The 23,361-nt window shown below is 35.2% G+C and overlaps 1 protein-coding gene and 1 long non-coding RNA gene across 5 annotated transcripts in view; both read right to left on the reverse strand.

Moving 5' to 3' along the window:
* LOC129005595 (uncharacterized) overlaps nt 1-23,361 on the reverse strand; it is a 63,951-nt gene that overhangs the window by 13,643 nt on the left and 26,947 nt on the right. For 2 of the 4 annotated variants that reach the window (XM_054434542.1, XM_054434540.1), the window contains exons 3-4: nt 13,878-14,049; nt 7,865-7,967 (exon numbers count right to left, since the gene is read on the reverse strand). In XM_054434542.1, coding sequence (XP_054290517.1) covers nt 7,865-7,967; nt 13,878-14,049 — 275 coding nt within the window. Of the gene's footprint in view, nt 1-7,864; nt 7,968-13,877; nt 14,050-14,418; nt 14,653-16,302; nt 16,437-23,361 lie in introns of those variants that run through there. The other 2 variants (XM_054434543.1, XM_054434544.1) reach the window with 2 other exon arrangements.
* On the reverse strand, nt 4,340-5,394 carry LOC129005596 (uncharacterized). Its single transcript, XR_008491848.1, has 2 exons — nt 4,969-5,394; nt 4,340-4,450 (listed from the first exon to the last, which is right to left on the reverse strand). It is a non-coding gene; the product is annotated as an uncharacterized LOC129005596 (long non-coding RNA).

A 23,361-nucleotide genomic window follows, 5' to 3' on the forward strand; every position in this document is an offset into this window, starting at 1 on the left:
AACAATTCAACAGAAGGAAAAACAACGAATCAGTTAATGACCAAGACGAAGATGTTGATATGCCGCTCGCTGTTGATCTTATAGAAGACGAAGAAAGTGTTGATTGTGAGCGTGAACTAATTGAACTGCGTGAGACGTTCTGAAAAACTGGTAGAAGACAACGAAAGCCTGACAACAGATGAGGTTAGACTGTGGCTGATAGGCGGAGAAGAAGAAAATGGACAGATTATGACAGACGACGAAATAGTCGACCAGATGACTGATAAAGATGAAGAAGAAGACGGTGATGAGAGAGGGGCAGCGTGCAGTCTTCACACTGTGAGCAACGATGCAGCTATGGACGCTTTTACGACGTCTGTTAAGTGGGCCGAGGAAAACAATGTGTCCGCGAGTGAGATTCTTCTCTTGAAACGACTTCAAGAGAAAGTGTTAAAATTGTCTTTTTAAGTTAAAAAGCAAAAGAAGATTGACAGTTTATTGACCGTTGTGGAATTAGGTGACGACCCCATACCTTAAGTTAAACGTTATGTTTGTTTTTCATTTTCTTGAGTTAGCCTAGTAGGCCAAATTTTACTGTTTTATAAAAATGTTATTCTAAGAAAAGTTTTGATTAGGTAGTTAATCATTCCAGTTCAAAAAGGTTATGTCTGTTTTTCATTTTCTTAGATTAGTAGGCCCTACTGTTCTGCTCTATAAAAATGTTACAGTAGGCCTATTCTTTAAGAAATGTTTTGATTATGTCGTTTTTCATTCTAATGCATTAAAGTTCATGATTGTTTTTTTGTTTTCTTAGATAAGTAGGCCCTACTGTTTTCTGCATAAAAATGATATTCCTAAATGAAAAATTTTGAATATAGTATGTAGTTTTTTATTTCTTTCAACAGTACGTACAGTTAAGGGTTATGTTTGTTTTTCGTTTTCTTAGATTAGTAGGCCATGCTGTACACTGCATAAAAATGTTATTGTTAAGTAAGTTTTCAGGAAAATGTTTTTATTTCTTGTACTATTATATAATTTATACATTTGTATTTGCCGCCGACAGAGAGAGAGTAGGGGTTTTCAATTCAACCTAGTGGGGTCAGCACAATGCCCATTGGTGAACTAGGCGGAAGGATATTTTTGCGAAGTTTTAGCGTCGCATTGGGACGCTTGGTCTGTCTGTCGGTTGCCGGGTTTACCTAAAGCTAGGGTTTCCAAGATCACGCCGGGCGGACAGCGTGAGTGGACAAGCGTGATTACGTAATCAAGTTTAAATTGAAGCCGTGCTTTTATATGGGTGCGGTTTCCAAGCGCGAGCGAAAACGCCGGACATGAGTTTTCCCGCCATCTGTCCGGCGTGAGTCCAGAGCGTGGCACGCTGGAAATGACCCAAGTCATTTCTGGCGTGCACGCCGAGCGGACAAGTGTAGGACTCTGTGAGGATTCTTGTAAAAATGTGTAAAAACTGCGAATGTCCGCTTGAGCGGATTAACTAACGGAGTTATTCAAACTTTTGTACAATAATAACCTAAAAAAACACTGTATTGAGATAATCGCAGGTGATGTAACAGGTGGTTGGCAGAAGAAAAATTCCCATAACTACACTAATTTATTATTTTATATTATATATAAAAATAGCAAAGTACTTATTTTGTTTTAAATAAATGTACCCTACTTTATACCTTCATAATACATAATTATGATACAAAATTAAAAGTGTAAATATCAGGAACAAAAAAATAGTCCAAAATTTTCTTAAATTACTGGTTGCGGCGTTTTATATTTTATTTTTTTTATACTAGAAGGGGGTGTCAGATTGGCAAACAATTTTAGCTAAATGTTCACATTTAAATGGCCTATCTAAAAATGCAACTTTTGGAAAATGTAAAAAAAAAATAAAAATATGGCCTACAGATAGTGGCGTAACCCCTTAATATTATTACAGGTGTTAATCGTTTGGGAGTAAACCAATTCTATTTTGTAATAGCCTATTATCGATTGCTATGTAATGGCGGGTTTCTTTGTTCATTAACTCCTTTTTTTGTATAAAAAACCATTTATTGGATTTATAAACATGGACTCTTCCTCCTCCTCTTCTTCCCGCAACAGAGCAACAGTTACAACGTCCATGTTGGTTAAAAACTGACAAATAGCTCATTCCCCAAGAGAAATAACCGCGAGATCCGCTTTCTTGCAAACCACCCTCACGCCAAACTTGATAGGACATCCGCCGGACAAAAATTGGCGCCAACGGACATCACGCCGGACAGATCACGCTGGCGTGTTCTTGGAAACCCTAGCTTAACACATGTAACTTTGACATAATTTATTCTTTCTGCCATTGCGGCTTTCCCTCTCATAGTTTCACTCTATTATTGCCACTCGGATTAGTCCGTGGCCCCTTTACAGTACTCATAACATTTTCACCTCTTTAAATTAAATTAATTTTATCAACCAGTGTAAAGTCAGTTTAGCAGTGAATCCTCCCATTCCGGTCTACCGCGGTCGCGTAGGAACTTCTTGTGAGCGCTCATTTGGACTATATAGACTTTAGACGTGCGTTGTTCCGACATCAAGATCAAGACACCAACATAAGAAGATAGTGTCAAGTGTTGTGCCTTCGTCTTGAGGACTTTCTACCAACTACCATCGCAACTCGACCCGGTGGCGCTTCCTTGCCGCTCACTACGTCCGACATAATTCCAAAGGTACATTCAACCATAAATCATTATTAATTAACCCCATATCAATCAGTTATTACTTAAAGAAATGTTCTGAATACATGTCGTTTTTTATTCCAATACTACTGTATACCTTAAAAATTGTTTTGGTCCAATAAAACACTGGTTTTGTGCATTTTAAGTGATTTTCTTGATGACCTTCCAATAATCCGGCATTTTCACTAATCCGGCAGTATCACGGTCCTATATCTGCAGGATTACTGAGAGTCTACTGTATAACAAGAAATTTGTTCCAAATTTATTTGTTAACCTAAATAAATGTCCATGAGCATGAATTTAAAGTCAAGCAAGCTACAAACCCAGGGGAGCTTTAAGTCATCATTGCTGTTAAGCTTGGTAATCATTCTGCAAGAATAAAATATTCATTTTTTTCAACGCCTAAGAAAAAACATTTTAAACAAAAACAAAACATGATGCCATAAGACTATGAATGGAAATTCTCCTCTTAAACTCATCTATACTTATAATTCAGTTTGAAAAATCGTTGTACAACTAAATCTAGAGTTCTACTGGACCGATTTTATTAATTAATGGATCGTTGGAAAGCTTAATTCGTGTAGATATGCAAATAATTATGAAAGTTTGTTTTTCTTATGATTTATTGTGAAAAAAAAAACATGTTTTCCATAAGAAATACATTGAAAACGGTGTTTTTCACACTTTTTATTTTATTTTAGTGTGCCTTTTGGCTGCCTTTTTTAGTATTTCCAAGAAATGTATGGTATCAATTTGTAGAAAATTTTCTTCTCTTTCAGAATATCACCTTCCACTTTGGTAGATTTCCTCACCATTGAAAAGTTATTTGCAAAAAAGCTAACCCCAACAGCACAATGGGCTTGCTGGGAACTTGTTCCAAGTCCATTGGCCCAAGTCCCCAAGCCTGGTTTAGACTCAGGGACCAAAGTCTGTAGGCTTGGTTTTGACTTGTTTTAGAGACCGAAGTTGACAGTTGTTCAACTTGTTATGGGTTTGGCTCCCCAAGTCCAACCCAAGTCCCAACCCCAAACCTACAGTGAACTCATGGGCACAAACCCACTCTAAGCTTGGAATGATGGATACAAAACGGGTCTGGTGGATTAAGCAGGCTCATTATGGACTTGTTCGGGACTTGGGGACCCAAGCCCAATTTTAGTAGGCTCATATTGGACTTGGCTTAGACTCATATTGGAATTGGTTTTAGCACATTTTAGACTTGGGCAAACAAGCTCACACTGATAAATTAAACAGGCTCATTATGGGCTTGGAGACCCAAGCCCACTTTTAGTAGGCTCATATTGGACTTGGCCTAGACTCATATTGGAATTGGTTTTAGCACATTTTAGACTTGGGCAAACAAGCTCACACCTATAGACTCACTCAGAACTTGGTACGAAGTTTTATATACTTCAATTACTGTCATGATCAGAGATAATAATAATAATTATTATAATAGGCTATAGTAATAGTAATATAATTTATACCTATTTAACATATAAGCTGTTTCACACCATTCATTTGCTAGCCCACATTTTTTCTTATAATTTGTTTTTTACCAAGAAAGATTTATGATAAAATGAAGCCTATTTTATGAGTGATCTTGAAAAAATATTGGTTATATATGAGGTTTAGAAAGCAAGACATTCACATTTCAAGACAATTTATTAATATAATAAATACAATGCCCACTATCTTCCACTTCACCTTCAACTTCTTTTCTGAACCCATCAACTCCACCGCCTGCTTCAGAAGATCTATAAAAAATACAATTGCATTAGAATTATTTGGTTTATTAAAATTTATTATTAAAATCATTTTTCATTATTTTTATTTGTTATAATTATTTGATTATTTGGAATTTGTTGGTGTTGCAAACACAGGGTGTTAACTTACCTTAGTTTTTAAAATTGTTATCGAACTTTTATTTCTTACTATTTTACTTTTATAATGATTACAGCGTGTGATGGAACTTACACATCAATAAGGCTACTGAATACAAACAACGATATAATGGTTTAGGTTAAACACAAATTTTGGCACTGTTCTGTTGAGTTCAGCAGTAGACTATAGAGTATAGTATTATAGTGAGTGACGTCGATTCAGTGAAGCGCTGAGTATGTCAAAGGTTAAAGCACAAAAGATTTAGGCTATAAACAAAACTCTACGGGTTCTTGATGCTATGAAATTAATTGTTTGCTTAACTTAGCTTACTTATATCATCATAGACTAACCAACACAAGTATATTTTTTATCAATGGAGTTTAAATCTTACCTTTACAGGAATCCCTTAATTCTTCTTTGCTTCGTCTTGGTATCAAAACCATAAACAAAACTCACAACTAGTAACGAAACGAGTAACTCACAACACCAGAACTAGATAAGTGAGAACTGACAACTGAGAGTGAGGAAGTCTAAATCCAACAAAAATGGTGGTTCAGCACAAAGAAACAGGTTTTAGGAGCGTTCTGGGTAGGGGTGGAGGGAAAATTCTTTTGTCATATGGCACTGCTCACTTTAGACTCACATGAACAAGCTTGTCGTGGGTCTGGTTAGGTGTTTAAATTGTGGACTTGGCCAACCAGGTTATATATGTAAATAAAACAAGTTTAGTTTTGGCGCATTCACACAAGTTCACTTAACCAAAGCTGTTTTAAATTTGTAGTGGGTTCCAAACTCCAAGTTTGTCATACCAATTCAGAAATATGTAAAAACCAAGCTTAGTCCAAGCTCACGTGCTGTCTGGGAAAAAGGAACCTCCGATTTTATAGTAATTAGAAAATACTGAGTTAAGGATATTTCTTTTTAAACTTTGTACAACTAAATCTAGACTTCTACTGGACCGATTTTGTTAATTAATGAGTCATTGGAAAGCCTAACTCATGTAAATTTGCAAATAATTATGAAATTTTGATTTTATTAAATATTTGTAGATAAAAATAAAAATAACAAAAATACATTAAAAACTGTTTTTTTGAGGTTTTGTCTTCAAGTTTTTATTTGTAGTCAGCTTTTGGATGCCTTTATTAAGTATTTTCAAGAAATACATGGAAGGTATTTGTAGGAAATTTTATCTTCTTTCAGAATATTACGTGCACTTTCTACAATTTATTCACCATTTAAAATTTATTGTCAAATAAGCAAAATGACCTCCAAATCTTTAGTTAGTAAAAATACTGAATTAGGGATATTTTTGTTAAACTTTGTACAACTAAATCTAGACTTCTAATGGACCGATTTTGTTAATTAATGTATTGTTGGAAAGCCTAATTTGTCTAGATTTGCAAATAATTATGAAAGTTTGAATTTATTAAATATTTGTAGTGAAAAAAGAATAAAAACCAAAAATACATTAAAAACTTTTTTTTTCAGTTTATATTTTCAAATTTCTATTTGTAGTCAACTTTAGGCTGAGGGAAGTTGAGTAGTAATAAAGTCAAGTATTACAGCATTAGTTTGTAGGCAAGGATGATTCTTGAATCGAGGTTTAATATGACAATCAATTACTCCTAGAGATGAATGAGTTGATGATTTAGAAATTCCAATGATTGGAGTGTAGCATGGAGAGACAGGTAATGATAACTTACGAGAGCATTCTTTAGTGATTAATGACATTTGGACTTCTGGATAGGCAATTGAAGCAAGCTTGTTTACTTTTTATAAGGTTTTTTCGTTCATTTACAGATAAAGCTTGAAAATTACAGCATTGATAGATAGAATGATCTTCATAATAAAACAAACACTGGCGCTTAGTGTTTCTTTGTTGTAGATTGGTTGGGACAAAGAATGTCGAGCAGAAGTAGAGAGAGGTGTAGCAGTTGCACCTTTGTTGTTTACATACCTTGTACTTTGACCTACCTTAGGCTTATATGAAACTCCAGAGGAGGTAGAATCTTTGATTGATAGGGTTGCTGCTTCCAAGGACTTACAGTGATCTTTTAAGAAGTTGATTAAGGTGTGCAGTGTAGGAAACTCCATACCAGAAAATTTCCTTTCAAATAGTTGACGAGTATGTTTGTCTATTTTTTGCAAAATAATGTGACAAAGGATGTAATCACCGTAGTCTTCAGGGAAATCCATTGCCTTAAAGGCAGATGTATTTTCAGATATCAAATCAATGAACGGTCTTAGTGATTTACTGGATTCGTTAATCAAATTTTGCGCATTGAGAATTTCATCGAGGTAACACGACGCTAGGAGACGTTTGTTATCATAGCATTCTTTTAACTGATTCCAGATTATTATGTAGTTGTTTGCTGTTAGAGGCAGGGTCTTAACCATTGATAGTGGTTCTAAATTTAAACAAGAAACGAGATAGTGGAATTTTTCAATTTCAGTTAGGGAGTGATTTTCATGAATTAGAGAACCAAACATGTCTTTGAAATTAGGCCATTCTTTAAGGTTTCCAGAAAATTTAGGCAAGTCAATTTTAGGTAGTTTAACTTGAGGCTGCATTTTAGTGACAGTTTGAATGAGATTGATAGTTGATGTAGACGTGCATCTCTTATGGGTCCCTAAAATATGGAAATACATAGACTCAATTTCTTCGATAGATGCTTGTTCATTTAGTATTTCTTCATCTAGCTTTAATGTAATCAAAATTTCTAGAATTTCATTTTGATATTGATTGAGATACTGGTAATCAGATTTTAATTCGTCAAACCTAACTTGAAACTCGGTACTATCATCAGATTCAAAAACATGATCTACACTCAATTTATACAAAGTAGTTATTCTTTGAACAACTTTAGCCTTTTTCAATCGAAGAAGTTTCAATGCATTTTCATTGTTAATACTCATTTTCAATTGAAGATTGATTATTCCATATAACTTGAAACAATGTGAATCCAAATTTAGGTAGTAAGTCTTGTTAGAAATTTAGTCTATAAAACTCACCAAATCTTCTTTGTGTTTACCATAGGTAGTAAATTCTTGACAATTGTATCCGTCTTCTGAACGGACCAAAATGTTAGGTATCTGCGTTGCGTTGAAATAAACTTAATAAATTAGTAACTCGTAATAAAAAATAAGAAAGAGCTTTAAGTGGACTGTATTGTGTATATTTTAGAAAAAAACAATGAATATAACAGATGTTAATTAAATCAGCACAAAACAAATGTAATAGAGGAAACAAGCAATATGATAATATGGCAAAGAGTATCAAACATTACCTGCTATCCACCCTGGATTTCGCCTTCTGAAGCCACCTTGAAATCACGGTTTTAACATTGTCTTCAGAAGCAACCGCAGTCCCAAACACATTTTGGGCTGCAGCTAAAAACAGTTACATGGTTTGGACTCGACACAAAATAGTATGTTTACCACTAAGGCTAAAAGTTGTTTTATACTATTTAAGAGGTTTGTTTAGTTTCTGAGGAAAAGTTAAAAAATTTCCGCGCTCCCTTGTCGTCCTTAATATTTCAACCAATCAGATGTGTCTTAGGTATTCAGTTGTTATGTCTGTACAGTTTGCATTTTAAATTAGAACATAACACAATGAATTTAATAGATCATTACGTTTGGTACTATCATTTATACAGCAACTATTGAACAACAAAATTAAACTTAGGAATAAAATAATTTTTTTATCACATTATCAATTACAGGAGATAATTCATAATTCAGCTTTAAATATTGATAAACATACATGTATGTAAATTTATATTAACTAGTGTACATGTTGCTCGAAATCGAGCAATTGCAAAGAAGTACAGGAGTTATTTATAAACAAAAAAACTAATAACAGTAATAGTTTCTGATGATTTTAAAAGAGTCAATTAAAAGATTATTAACTAATGGAAATACTCACAATTTACATGACAGTCCTATTCCAGTTTAAAGCGTAAATTTATAACAATCAAACTGCCCATGGATGGGAAAAGGTAAGCTTACAATTTAAGTCAACGTAAAAAGGCTGTCAGCTTTTATAAAGTACCGTACCTAAATTATTTAGCCAATTTGTAGACAATAAGGTGTAGAATACTTTGAACTCTACAGGACAGAGTTAGGCAAAAACTGGCAGAACTCTGAAATGGTGTTATTTATCATAGGCTTACTCATATGCCAAATCCTTAAAATAAAAATTCTATAATTATATAACATCATTAAACACAAACCAACATCCAAAACTATACACATTTTTAATAGAACATAGATAATTTACACATTGACTGTTTACAATTAACATATGTTCTTCTTCGTTTTACTTTGAATTTTTGCTTCGCAATGGGAAAAATCTGTTTCATAATCATTGAAATAGATTTATAATAAATAATCTATCATAATGTCTAAGATTAAATAAACCTACCACATAGTTGTTTTATTTTTTTGGACCAGCTGTCTGAAATTGTGAAATAGGCATTTGACAGTTCTGGTTGCTTACATTTAAATGTCAAAGCAACAGCTGGAGTTTCAAAACAATGTTTGTTTCCCATGTTAATCTTATGGAGAAATACGAAACTTTAAAGGGCCCCAGGGCCTCACTCTCTAATTATTTACCTAAAAAGAAAGTTTCCTGCACAGCTTCACGTTACGCTCTTTCCAATGACACCAAAAACATGTCAATCGGTTCAGTAGTTTCGGAGGAGTAATTGTCACAAAAATCCTGCTTGCGTATTAAATAAGTATATAGATATATAGATTTACAATACAAAATAGAACGATTCTTGATTGTTATGTACTGTAATATGAAAGCATTACATTATTTACTGTACCTAATATATTATAGGATTACTTTGGCTGTCTTCAGTTCGTCTTGGTTGTACCTCACTAATTTAAATAGGGTTAAAATTCATGATGTATAGCCCCTGAACTGTTTAATTAGACTAGAATGAGGTACATACCTTTACGTCAACAGTTCAATTGTATGTAGTAAGTAGAACTCACAACATGTTTCGCCTATTCAGGCATCGTCAGGTGGTATCCTAGCAAGAATGCTTTGTCATCATCCATGATGGGGTCGTCAAGAAACATTTAAATAAATACACACACATTAGGCACGAAAACATTTAACAATTAAAGTAGGCCTACTATTACCGGTCGCGGTACGGAGGCAGACTGAACATGCTGGAATTATGTAACACCGACCCCTCCTCCGTTATCAGTAGTTGTACTACAAAGGTCAAACTGTTCTTGTCTATTGTTGAAGGTTATTATGGCATTGAAGATAGAGTGTGATTTGAAATTTAACTGGTCATTTAAAATGTGGTTTTTATTGTGGCTGTCTTGGAAGCTTTTGTAAATTTCAAACTGTTCTAGAGAATCCAATTTATTTCCTTTATTACAAACATGGAGAATTTCCAGGCTATTGTCAATTGTATCTATGGTGTGATTTTTATCTATTAAATGCTGGGCGAAAGTGGATTTTTGTTTGTCTGCTCTGGGGTCGGGGCGATGTTCCTTGTGTCGTTGAGTAAATGATCTGCCTGTTTGTCCAATATAAAAATCCGGACAATCCATACACTTCAATTTATAAACTCCAGACTTGTCTAACTTGTTTTTAACAACATTTCTTTGTGTTAAAGCTTGTTTGGTTTTATTGGTAGTTCGAAATGTTAATTGAAGCCCGTGTTTCCTTAAAACTTTGTTGAGTCCATTCTGAGCTAAGTGGCTGTATTCTATGCAGATGTATTTCATCTCAGGTTCATTTAGCCCTAGTACAGGAGTTTTTGGTTTGGTTTTCAATTTTGTTATCAATTTATCTATTATGCTCTGTTTGTAACCATTGGAAATAGCCATGTGCTTAATTATATTTAATTCTTTCTGGTAGTCTTTGGCTGAGAGCGGGAATTGAAGTAACCTGTATACTAGGCTATTGTAAGCAGCGAGTTTATGTGATATAGGATGGTATGACGTGGCATGTATTGTTTGGTTTGACGTTGTAGGTTTTCTGTAAATACTGAAGCTGAATTTACTATCTCTCTTCTCAATGGTCATGTCTAGAAAATTTATTTTATTGTTGGTTTCTGTTTCTATTGTGAACTGTAATTTGGGTGCAATGTTGTTCAAATAGTTTAGTAGCAGGTTCAGTTGTCGATTGTTGCCATTAAATAACATAATGGTGTCGTCAACATAACGATTGTAAAGACTGATCCTATTTCTGTATTTATTGGAATCGGAAAAAATGAAATTGTTTTCTATGTGGTTCAGATAAATATCAGAAAGTATTCCAGATAACGGAGAGCCCATAGCGAGCCCATCCGGTTGAGAGTAGAACTCGCCATTAAAAGTAAAATAGTTTTGTTTCAAAACCTCAGTTAGCAGTGCCATAATTTCGTCAGCAGATTCTGATAACATTGTTTGGCTATTGGTTAGGTGTTGTTTGACTATTTCCGATACTTTATCAATAGGGACATTTGTGTATAGGTTAACTACATCGAAAGATGCGAGCGTGTGATGCATTTGAATATTTAAATCTTTGGTTTTATTAATAAACTCATAGGAATTCATCAGGCTGTAGTTGTTGGTTAGAGTTATGTTTTCTCGTAGTAGCTTCTCTAGTTTTTTTGCTACTTTATATGTAGGTGCTGGAGTAAAATCAACTAAGGGTCTGATAGGAATGCCTTCTTTATGCACTTTGGGAAGGCCCCTAAAAACTGGAGCTGATGGGTTCATTACCTTTAAATATTTTGTTTCATCCTGAGAAAAGATAGTTTCGGAGTTGTTTATTAATTTCTTTATCCTCCTCTGGTATGTTTTAGTGGGATCTTTATTTATATGTACAATATTAATTTTATTGAAAAATTCATTGACTTTATCATTGTAATCACTTTTGCGTAGTATCACGGTGGTGTTACCTTTATCGGCTTTACATAAGATAGCCTCATTAGTTACCAGTTTTTGTTTAATGTTCTTTAAAACTATAAGTTCTTCATTATGTATATGCGATTGGTTATTGCCGTTATTTGATAATTCATTATTAAAGGCTCTCTTGAGTTTTTTAGACATGGTGAGACGTGCAAGGTTTTTATCATCCTCGTCAGGTATAGATTTAATGGCGCACTCAGCATTAATTAACTCATTGAAAAGTGCATTCTTACCCTTTCTTGGGAGGTTGTAGTTTAAACCTTTTTCTAATAAGTGGATTTCTTTGTCATTAAAAACTATATCTGAGTTATTAACAACTCTTGGGAAGAATTCAAAATCGAATAAAAGTGCAGTTTCTTTAGAGTGATGACTATTTATTAGACGTGTGAGTTTTTTCTTTTGCGTGTATTTTTTATTTTTAATTATTCGGGTGATACTTGATTCAATAGACTGTAACGTCTGCTCTAACTGGGCAGGATGCAGCGTGTTAGCCAATTCCAGATATTTCTTGTAAGCAAGTGAGTTTAACATCTGTTTTTTGTAGTACAGAAATTTAATTTCATTTTTGATCCACAAACTTTCTGCGGCCTCTTTAGTTTTCTGTGCTGCAAAGGATTTGTTTTTTATCGGCACTTGAATGTAGTTTGGTTTAACATTAAAGCGTAGACAATCTTTATTGAACTTTATATTGTGTATTGTATTTGAAAGTTTCAACTTGACATTCTTGTATTGGATGGCTAACAGCGCCTGACTGGCAGTAGAATTAAAATTCATGATGTATAGCCCCTGAACTGTTTAATTAGACTAGAATGAGGTACATACCTTTACGTCAACAGTTCAATTGTATGTAGTAAGTAGAACTCACAACATGTTTCGCCTATTCAGGCATCGTCATACCATATACATGCCACGTCATACCATCCTATATCACATAAACTCGCTGCTTACAATAGCCTAGTATACAGGTTACTTCAATTCCCGCTCTCAGCCAAAGACTACCAGAAAGAATTAAATATAATTAAGCACATGGCTATTTCCAATGGTTACAAACAGAGCATAATAGATAAATTGATAACAAAATTGAAAACCAAACCAAAAACTCCTGTACTAGGGCTAAATGAACCTGAGATGAAATACATCTGCATAGAATACAGCCACTTAGCTCAGAATGGACTCAACAAAGTTTTAAGGAAACACGGGCTTCAATTAACATTTCGAACTACCAATAAAACCAAACAAGCTTTAACACAAAGAAATGTTGTTAAAAACAAGTTAGACAAGTCTGGAGTTTATAAATTGAAGTGTATGGATTGTCCGGATTTTTATATTGGACAAACAGGCAGATCATTTACTCAACGACACAAGGAACATCGCCCCGACCCCAGAGCAGACAAACAAAAATCCACTTTCGCCCAGCATTTAATAGATAAAAATCACACCATAGATACAATTGACAATAGCCTGGAAATTCTCCATGTTTGTAATAAAGGAAATAAATTGGATTCTCTAGAACAGTTTGAAATTTACAAAAGCTTCCAAGACAGCCACAATAAAAACCACATTTTAAATGACCAGTTAAATTTCAAATCACACTCTATCTTCAATGCCATAATAACCTTCAACAATAGACAAGAACAGTTTGACCTTTGTAGTACAACTACTGATAACGGAGGAGGGGTCGGTGTTACATAATTCCAGCATGTTCAGTCTGCCTCCGTACCGCGACCGGTAATAGTAGGCCTACTTTAATTGTTAAATGTTTTCGTGCCTAATGTGTGTGTATTTATTTAAATGTTTCTTGACGACCCCATCATGGATGATGACAAAGCATTCTTGCTAGGATACCACCTGACGATGCCTGAATAGGCGAAACATGTTGTGAGTTCTACTTACTACATACAATTGAACTGTTGACGTAAAGGTATGTACCTCATTCTAGTTTAAATAGGGTCTAGACATTTTGGCTGTCCGTTTAAGCAAAATTGTCAAGGTGGTTCTACGGTTAACTGATGGTTCTGTTCACTTTCTAAGATTACATTTTTGTTGCATCACAGAAAACATACTACTACAACCCAGAATGCCAACCGCATGGTAAAAAGCATTAAGTGTTTTGAGAGAGCTTTGCCTGTCAATTCGTAGGCAGCGCCACCAGCGTTGCTATGCTGAGTGCATGGCAACGCTGGTGGCGCTGCCTATGAATTGAGAGGCAAAGCTCTCTCAAAACACTTAATGCTTTTTACCATGTGGTTGGCATTCTGGGTTATAGTAGTATGTTTTCTGTGGTTACATTGACGTTAAAATAAATTCATGAATATATTTTTCATTGACAGCAAATTTTAAATATTGATTCAGTTCAGATTCAATGTAATCTAAACTTACCAAAGATGCATTTGCAAATTTTTTTTTCTCTAAATTCTTCTTTTTTCTTCCCTGCTGTAGATCTCCCTGTGAATGACAACTTTAGTGCAAGAGAGTCACTAATGACTCTCCGCAGCATATTGTGGACGGACTGCTTCATGTCTGTTCCTCCCAAGCTAATCAGCAACTGCTCCTGTAAACATGAGTGTGTTAGTCAGACTGAAACAGAACAATATACTATCTTTAATTCTGGATATTTATAGACATGCCCTGTGGATACAATACTCCCTGATGTGGAATAACGTCCGCACTAGTGAGTAATACGACTATCCGCAGTACTATCCTGATAATTAGATCAGGAGGCTAAACAGATAACAGACGTTTTGTATCATGAGTTTTATATTGAAGCTTATTGTAGACATTTTATAAATTGCTCGTCCACACGAAAATGTTTGTTAGGTAAATTAAGGATGAGTGGATGTCTACCGAAAACAAATTGACTTTACAACTTAATCGTAGTAAAACTGAAAATATTTGTAGGCCTACAAGTTCTATTTTTTACCTCTTGAACAAATCAAACACCTCGAGCAATGCTCAGTTCTCTGGTACTTGTGTTTTAATCAAACATTGTCACATATCACATTACTACAAGAGAAAAAATGACTTAAAACTTGTCACTGTTAGATAATGCATCAACTGAGGACAATTTTTTTAAACTTGAGATTATAATCACCAAACAAACATTCCCCCTTCCCACCCCTCAGTGATTGGGTTGTTATTATTCTCCGTCACTGCCCTTCCACAGGCTCACTGCATACCAAAGCAACTGGACTTTGACTTTCTCTTCCCCCCCCCCGCGTTGTTTGTCTACAAGGACGCTGACCTCTCATGGCCGCACACAACCCTCACTGATCACATAAAATAAATAACCGGTATTTGAGACACAGCCTTTTCTTTAATAATATTGGAATAATGCCCTTGTGTTTAATTTTAAATCCTATTTCAAAATACTACCTATTATTTTTTTATCCTTGATTAAAATAACCTTTTCAGAAGACGAGTTTTCTTATTAAAACCAAAAAAATATATGAGTAATAAAATAATAACCTTAGTTGTTACGTAAAAGTTTGGTTAATGTTCCTTGAAACAATCTTCAAACGATGAGATCTTTTAATTTACTGAGGGCTGCAAACTTCCTGTGGTTACATTGAGTTCCTCACTGTCCTCAATTAATTTAATCAAAACATATATGTATATATATATATTATTTAAACACTTTTATCTTTAAAATTTTAAGAGCATAGCTGTTTAACAAATTGTTGTTTACTGTCACAGCAGTAATTTGATTATTTATGTATTGTTTGTGAAATTGTGTTTACTGTATAAAATAAATAATTAAGTAAAGAAATATGCAGCACAAATATTATGGAATCCCCTGGGTTTACGACCTATGTATATTATACCTCACAGTCGGCTTAGTCAAACTCTTCACTCATATCCTTCGCTAGAGATCAAATTGTTTAAGAGATTACCGACAATTTGTGTACTTCACCAGAGCCTTCTTAGTAGGCCCCTACGATAAAAGAAGTATGCACTTTCTTGTTAAAGGAAACATCCATTATTATTATTTTTCCGATAGGCCTATATCAATATTTTATTTTTTGATCCAATGAATCAATATGAACAAATTAAAGTATCAGCTGCCAACTACGTTGAATAAATGTTATTCAGTGTAAATAAAAACCAATAATAAATTAATATTATAATGAAACTGTTCTTAACTAACCTAACCTAACTAGCCAAACTTGCTGTAACATTTCAAATTCCGTTTGATATCCCCCACATGTGTTTTCTGTTATCAAACTGAATTTCAAAATGGTACAGCCAGTTTGGTTAGTAATGTTAAGTTAGTTTAGAACAGTTTGATTTCTTAATCACTATAAGAGTTATATTATTTGCCTAAACAAGATCAGTTCTTAATTTGTTATTAAAATGTGTTTGAATATATCAGAACAAAAATAATATGGACCGTAAAGGAAAACAAATATATTGATATACTGTATTTAAAAAATCGATAATAATGAATGTTCCCTTTAACAGGAAAGTACCAAGAAGTATTTGACAAAGAAGTATATTAGCCTCTCATTTTTTTCTCTAAAATCAGAGTCACCTCATGTGTCAGTTACGATGTTATTTATAACCCAATCCATCCTCCGTTTTTGGTAAAAAATGAAGGAAAATTAAAGTAAGTATTATTTTACTTGAACACTGAAGAGGCTACGCTTTTAAAGAAAATGTATATTGACAGTTAATAGGAGCGACATCTTTTCCTCTGTAAATTACGTTGACTGTAACCGCATCCTGCTGAAATTTACTACAAGTACACAGTCTCAACATTATAGTATATGTTAAATATGGTATTAAGAGGTAAAATTGTGAGAAATACCTTTAGATCCTAAAACTGAAGATCCATTAGGGTTTTGGTAGAACAGGAACAAGATGAGCAGAGAAGCGATGGCTCTGGCCAGAGTGACGAGAATCGAAGGACCACAGATGAAAGATGATGTTGAGAAATGACTATTGTTGTGTAGTATGTAATTCTTCACTGATTTAAATTAAAACTCTTCTTCATTAATAAAAAGAAAGCAATTCACTACTCATGAATATTCTGGACTGTACACGAAAATTTACAACACATTTACTTTAAATAAAAATATCTTCTTGGATCCTAGCTTGACACTTGGTACTATAAATTTGGAATCCATATTTAAATGAGAAATGATGAAATAATGCACTTGGAGCGGTAAGAGAGAAAGAGAGATTAAAATATTTAATATGAACTAAACCAAAAGGTAAGCACTGTGTACTGTGAGAGAGGTGAGTCTAAACTGAACTGACTAGTACGAAGTGCTGTAGTGAACTTTGGACAGTGATGTCATCATATCAGCTGTTGTATCCTTTCAATAACTGAACTAAAAACTTGACTTGAATGTTAATACTACTTGATTAATTGTTTATATTTGACTGTATATAGTTCATATGTTATTAAATAAATATTTTATTAAATGTCCTTAGTTGAATTACTAAATATTTAACATACCGGCCCCCCCTGAACCCCTGGGTTCTGAAAACAACACAAAAAATGAGAAAATCAATAAAAAAGGGGGGTGGTAACTCCTCTTCACTATTCCATAGGAAGGACAGACACCTTTGTCACAGGACGAGAGAGGTGTCCACTTGCGGTCTTCAGGTGCACGACCCGTACTATTCCATCAGTACCAGGTGAAACGGAGAGAACTCGTCCAAGCTTCCAGGAGAGTGGAGGCAAGTTGTCTTCATGAATGACAACCAAGTCATTGACTTCAATATTCTTCTTGGGGTTGACCCATTTATTTCTCTCTTGAAGAGTGTACAGATACTCTTTCTGCCAGCGAGCCCAGATATGTTGACTGAACTGTTGGACTAACTGCCAGCGTTTTAATCGGTTGATAGGAATGCTACGCAAGTCAGGTTCAAGAGGTGTCATAAGAGGACCACCTACTAAAAAATGACCTGGCGTCAAAGCTTCTAGGTCCGAGGGATCAGAAGAAAGAGGAGTTATAGGCCTAGAGTTCATCATTCCTTCAATACGGGTGATTAAAGTCGAAAACTCTTCCAGTGACAGGGTCTGTTGTCCAATGACTCTTATTAGGTGAAATTTCACACTTTTGACGGCCCTCTCCCAAAGGCCTCCCTGATGAGGTGCATGTGGAGGTAAGAAGTGAAATTTAATATTGAAATTCTCAGCGTAGCATTGTACTGTGGAATCCTTGATTAAATTTTCAAAGTTGCGTCTGAGTTTTTCGGATGCACCTGTGAAATTTGTAGCATTGTCACAGTGAATATCTGAAACGATTCCTCGTCTGGAGACAAATCTGGTAAGAGCGGCTAAATAGGCATCCGCTGTTAGGTCGGTTACTACTTCTATGTGTACCGCCTTAGTAGAGAAGCAAATAAATATACAAATATAAACCTTGATAGGTTGAACTCGTCTTAGTAGATGTTGCTTCACAAAGAAGTGTCCTGCATAATCTACACCAGATATGGAAAATGGCCTTGAAGGTGTAACTCGATTCATAGGTAATTCCCCCATGAGTGGAGAAGAATGAGGAGGTTTACATCTGAAACATTTTATGCATTTAAAGATCCTAGATCTTATTAAGCTTCTAGCACTGAGAATCCAGTACTTGTTTGCCAGCATAGCCTGAGTTAGAGTTGGACCAGAGTGCAAATATAAGACATGATGGTGGTCAATCAAAATATCAACTAACCTATGACCTTTAGGTAGCAAGACGGGGTGTTTGTGATCTTCAGAGATATCAGCCTTGTTTATTCTTCCCCCTACTCGAATGAGGCCATCTTTATCCAGATAAGGAGCTAGGCGTCTAATGCGTACAGAGCAAGGTTTATTGGATTTCAAACATGAGATTTCTTCAGAAAAATATTCTCGTTGAACCAATTTACAAATCAGGTTATGAGCCTCTTTTATCTCCTGAGAAGTTAAATTCCCAATTTGTTTAACTTTATTTCTGGTGTTATGAATGAAGCGCAGCAGGTATGCGGAAACATGAAGTAGTGTTGTCCAAGATGAGAAGCGAGTGAGGAGAGAAAATGGTTCATCCGGAACAGCAGAGAGAGTGTTAACTGTGAGAATCTTAGTTTCAGGGATAGACTCTTCAGGTAAAGATTTACAGACAGACTTTGGCCAATTTTCTTCAGAGTTACACAACCAGACAGGTCCATTCCACCAAAGTGTGTGGTTAATCAAATCTTGTGGGGCGGTACCCCTTGACCCAACATCCGCTGGATTTTCTAGTGATGAAATATGTTGCCAAAATGAAGGTGGGATATTTTCCTGTATTTCTGCAACTCGATTTGACACATAAACCTTGAGTCGATAAGAGGGCATGCCAATCCATGAAAGCACGATTGTGGAATCGCACCAAGCTGTGTATGAACTAATCTTGCAGTGAGGTGAGAGAAGTTGTATACAGTAATTTAGGAGCTTAGACATCAGGTGTGCTCCGCAGAGCTCCAAGCGAGGTATGGAAATACGCTTCAGAGGTGCGACTCTTGACTTCGCTATCAGAAGATAAGTCGATATAATTCCTTGTGAATTTACAACTCTCAGGTAAACACAACTACAATATCCTGCTTCACTTGCATCAGAAAAAGCATGTAGCTGAATATCTTTAGCTGAAGAAAGTCCCACGTAGCGAGGTATCTTGAGCATTTCAATATATGGAAGTTCATTGGCGAACTTGTTCCAAACTGATATAACGCTGTCGTCTAGGGGTTCATCCCAATCGAGACCAAGTGTCCATAAGTATTGCATGAAGGATTTGGACCAGAAGGTTACAGGAGTTAACCATCCTGACGGGTCATAGATCTGTGATATCACACTTAAAACAATTCTTTTTGTAGGAGTTTCCTTAATATTTTGAGTTCCTACAGAATAAGAAAAAACATCTTCATTAGGAATCCATTTAAGTCCTAAAACACTATGAACTGGTTGTTCGGGAGCTCGAAAACCAATAGGTTTTTCTTTGTGATCTTCAGGGATCGACTGTAAGAGTAATGGATTATTCGAAGACCATTTTCTTAACTCGAAACCTCCTTTTTTGAGTAACTGAACCACATCATTTTTCAACAAAAGAGCGTTTTCTACGCAATTACTACCCAATAGGGCGTCATCGACATAAATCTGATCCTTTAGAGCAGTTGCGGCTAGAGGATGATTTTTTCCTTCATCAATAATGAGTTGTTGAATGACACGATTTGCCAAGTAGGGCGATGATGTGAGCCCATAAGTGACAGTCGCTAGCTGATAGATTTGAAGAGGCATTTTATCATTCTCTCTCCAGAAAATAAGTTGAAATATCTGATCAGATTCCTTTACAAGGACTTGTCGAAACATCTGCTTGATGTCGCATGAAAAAACAACCGCATGTCGGCGAAAGTTGAGAATGATGTCACATATGTTGTTGTGGAGTTTTGGTCCTTGATGAAGAATACTGTTGAGAGACAGAGATGTTGATGTAGGTGCTGATGCGTTGAATACTACCCTTAATTTTCCATCTTTAAAAATTCCATGATGTGGAAGGTAGTAATGAGGATTATTTTTAAGACGTGGTGACTGACAGAGTGTCATATGTCCCGAAGACAAGTAATCTCTCATAAAATCAACATAAGTTTCCTTGAAATCAGGATTAGAACGAAATTTATTCTCCAGAGACCAGAATAGGGATTTTGCCATTTTGCTCGAGTTGCCTAATGTTGACGGATCGTCTGAGAAAGGCAAAGAGACAATATATCTTCCTTCAGGAGTGCGAGAGTGCGTAGATACAAAATGTTTTTCACATTTTTCTTCGGCTAAGGATTGCTTGCTTGTAAGAGGGGGTTCCTCTACAGCCCAAAACTGTTGGATAGAGGTGTGAAGATCCAAACTATTGGTGGTTAAGAGTGTGACTAATCCATGAAATGAATTTTTGCAAGTTGAGGCGACAGGGGTCGATCCTAAGAGCGCATATCCAAAAATGGTGTCAATTGCTACAGGCATATTCTCACCAAGTGACAGAAACTGGCCTTTCACAGAGGAGGCAAAAAGGTCAGCTCCAATTAGAACATCAATAGGAGCGGGTTTATCAAAAGTAGGATCGGCTAACATTAAATGTTGCATCTGTGAGCGAACTTCAGGAGTGATCTTAGCTCGAGGTAAATCTGGAGTGATATTATCCAAAATGAAGACAGGGTGAGAGCTTGCCAATACATATCCACTAAGGGACTGGAGAGTGACATGAGTTAACCCTTTTGTTTTCACCTGAGCAGACGAGATGCCATTAATAAGCGTTTTATTAGCATGAGAGCGCTTAATCCCTAAAGACTGAGCACATCTTTGAGTAATGAAGGTAGACTGAGCAGCAGAATCTAAAACTCCCCTACAAACTAGGGTCTTACCTTCGCTTGATTTTACCACAATTAAAGCAGTGGCAAGAAGAACTGTGTTCTCTGTATTTGTCAAACCAACAAAACCAGATTCATTTTTATTTGAGTCAGAACTTGGAGCTCGTTTGTCTGTGTTACCTTTAGACACATTAGGAGAGGGATTATTTTCAGAATCCATAAAATGCAAAAGAGAGTGATGTTTTCTTTTACACGTAGAACATGTACGCCATGAATTGCATTCCTTTACCTTATGCTTATCGCCAAGACAGTTGGTGCACAAATTTTTGCCTTTAACAAAATTATACATTTCTTGTGAAGTCAATTTAAGAAAACCTTTGCATTGATAGATTTTGTGATCTGCACCTGCGCAAAATGTACAAACAGTGCGAGGAGTTGCAATAAGCGCCGATTTATTTGAGCGCTGAGGGGGTTTTACTTGAGTGTGGTGGCCTAAGGTACCCTTAAGAGATGATCCCACATTAGTAAGATTAGCTGCTTCAAGATTTACACAGTGAGACTCAATGTACTTGGTTAACTCATCTAACTTAGGAGTTACAGAGTTATCACTTCGACTCTGTTCAAAATGATGGCGAAAATCAGAATCAAATTTTCTTAACAAGTGAGAGGTCAAAATTAAATTTTCCTGAGAAATTTCTTCATCTAGAGCTTTAAGTGCTTCAATGTTTTCATTTAAAACAGACAAAAACCTTCTAAGTTGCTTCACTGAGGGATTGTGAAGAACTGGTAAGTCTAACACATTGTTGACATGAAGAGAGATTAGTAATCTTGTATTCTGATACCTTTTAAGTAGAGATTCCCATGCAATAAAATAATTAGCATTGGTCATAGGGATGTTTTTAACAACTGAAAGTGCCTCTCCCTCAAGACAGCTTAACAAATAACTCATTTTTTCAACACCAGAAATACTATCATTTTTATGAATAGTATTTTCAAACAAATTTTTGAACGCCATCCACTTTTCATGTTGACCTGAGAAGGTACCAAGTTGAAGTTTAGGAAGCTGTACACTAACCTTAGTTGTAGCTACTTGGCTGATAGCTGCATTGGAATCATCCAGGTTTGGCTGGCTCGACTGGTTAGAGCTTGGGGAAGGTATCAAGTTCACACACAAAGAGTGAATAGACACATAGAGATCACTTATTTCATCTTGTAATGTTGAAATTGTAGTGATATTTTCACTTTCATCTAATTCCTCAGGTAAAGGCACAGTGCCGAACAACTTATTCACTAATTTGTCAAAATCATTATTTTTGGCTGTAGCGGTGGAATCCAAAAGAGTGAGCTTTGTTATAAGTTGAGGAGTGATAGGTTCCTTTTCGATAGCAAGCACTTTTGCTTCAATTGACTTAAGCCTGGCTAGCACAAGCTCAGATTGCTTCACAAAAGTTGAGAACCTCATTTTGAATAAGTCTTAAATTCAATAAAATTCCAAAATAAAAATAAATGCAGATTAAAATAAGTTTATAATGAGCAAAACTTATTTAAAGACAGCCAGGATTCATTGTATTAAATATTAATATTAGTCAACTTGAAATCAGAGAGAAATATTCAGCCATAGTATAGGCCTATAAAAAGTTTAAGTCCCAGAAAATATCTACCTGCAATTATTTCCAGATAATAAATTTGAAATTCAATAAAACATGTTATTTCAAACACAAACTGTAATTAAATGTTCAATCCGTATTAATAAACATTCTTCTGTCACTTTAATTTAAAAGTGTAAGCAAACAATTGAGGTTATGAAAACATAAACAAAGTCTTGCATAATGACATTTAAGTTTTCATTTCTATCCATCAGCAGCGCTAGTGTTGATCAGCTGTGAAGTTGGTATGACTTCCATGATTTTCTGAATATTCAGCAACAAGAGAGAAACTTGTTTCACATTACAGGGGGGAGAGAGGGGGGCAGACAGGATGCAGCCCGATAATGCACAATAGAGAATAGACAAACTATGCATGAAAATACAAGAGTTGTAGACAGTACAGTCTGAGAACAAAATTTTCTGTCTGGGACAACAAAACTTTATGTGTTATTTCACAAATTACTGCAACAATTTAATAAATTGATAATAATGTGATCAAAAATATTTAATCCTCTTGTTAATGATACTTAATGTTGATGACAGATTTATTCAATTAATTTATTCAGTTCAAATAAATACAAAACTTAATAGTCACAGTAGATTATTTTCCATAGGCTGGGAAACATCCGGCTCGAAGGACCATGTTAAATATGGTATTAAGAGGTAAAATTGTGAGAAATACCTTTAGATCCTAAAACTGAAGATCCATTAGGGTTTTGGTAGAACAGGAACAAGATGAGCAGAGAAGCGATGGCTCTGGCCAGAGTGACGAGAATCGAAGGACCACAGATGAAAGATGATGTTGAGAAATGACTATTGTTGTGTAGTATGTAATTCTTCACTGATTTAAATTAAAACTCTTCTTCATTAATAAAAAGAAAGCAATTCACTACTCATGAATATTCTGGACTGTACAC

The sequence above is a fragment of the Macrosteles quadrilineatus genome, unplaced genomic scaffold, assembly GCF_028750875.1.
Source record: "Macrosteles quadrilineatus isolate MER2022 unplaced genomic scaffold, UCM_ALF_1.0 Scaffold_24__1_contigs__length_1734639, whole genome shotgun sequence".
Lineage (NCBI taxonomy): Eukaryota > Metazoa > Arthropoda > Insecta > Hemiptera > Cicadellidae > Macrosteles > Macrosteles quadrilineatus.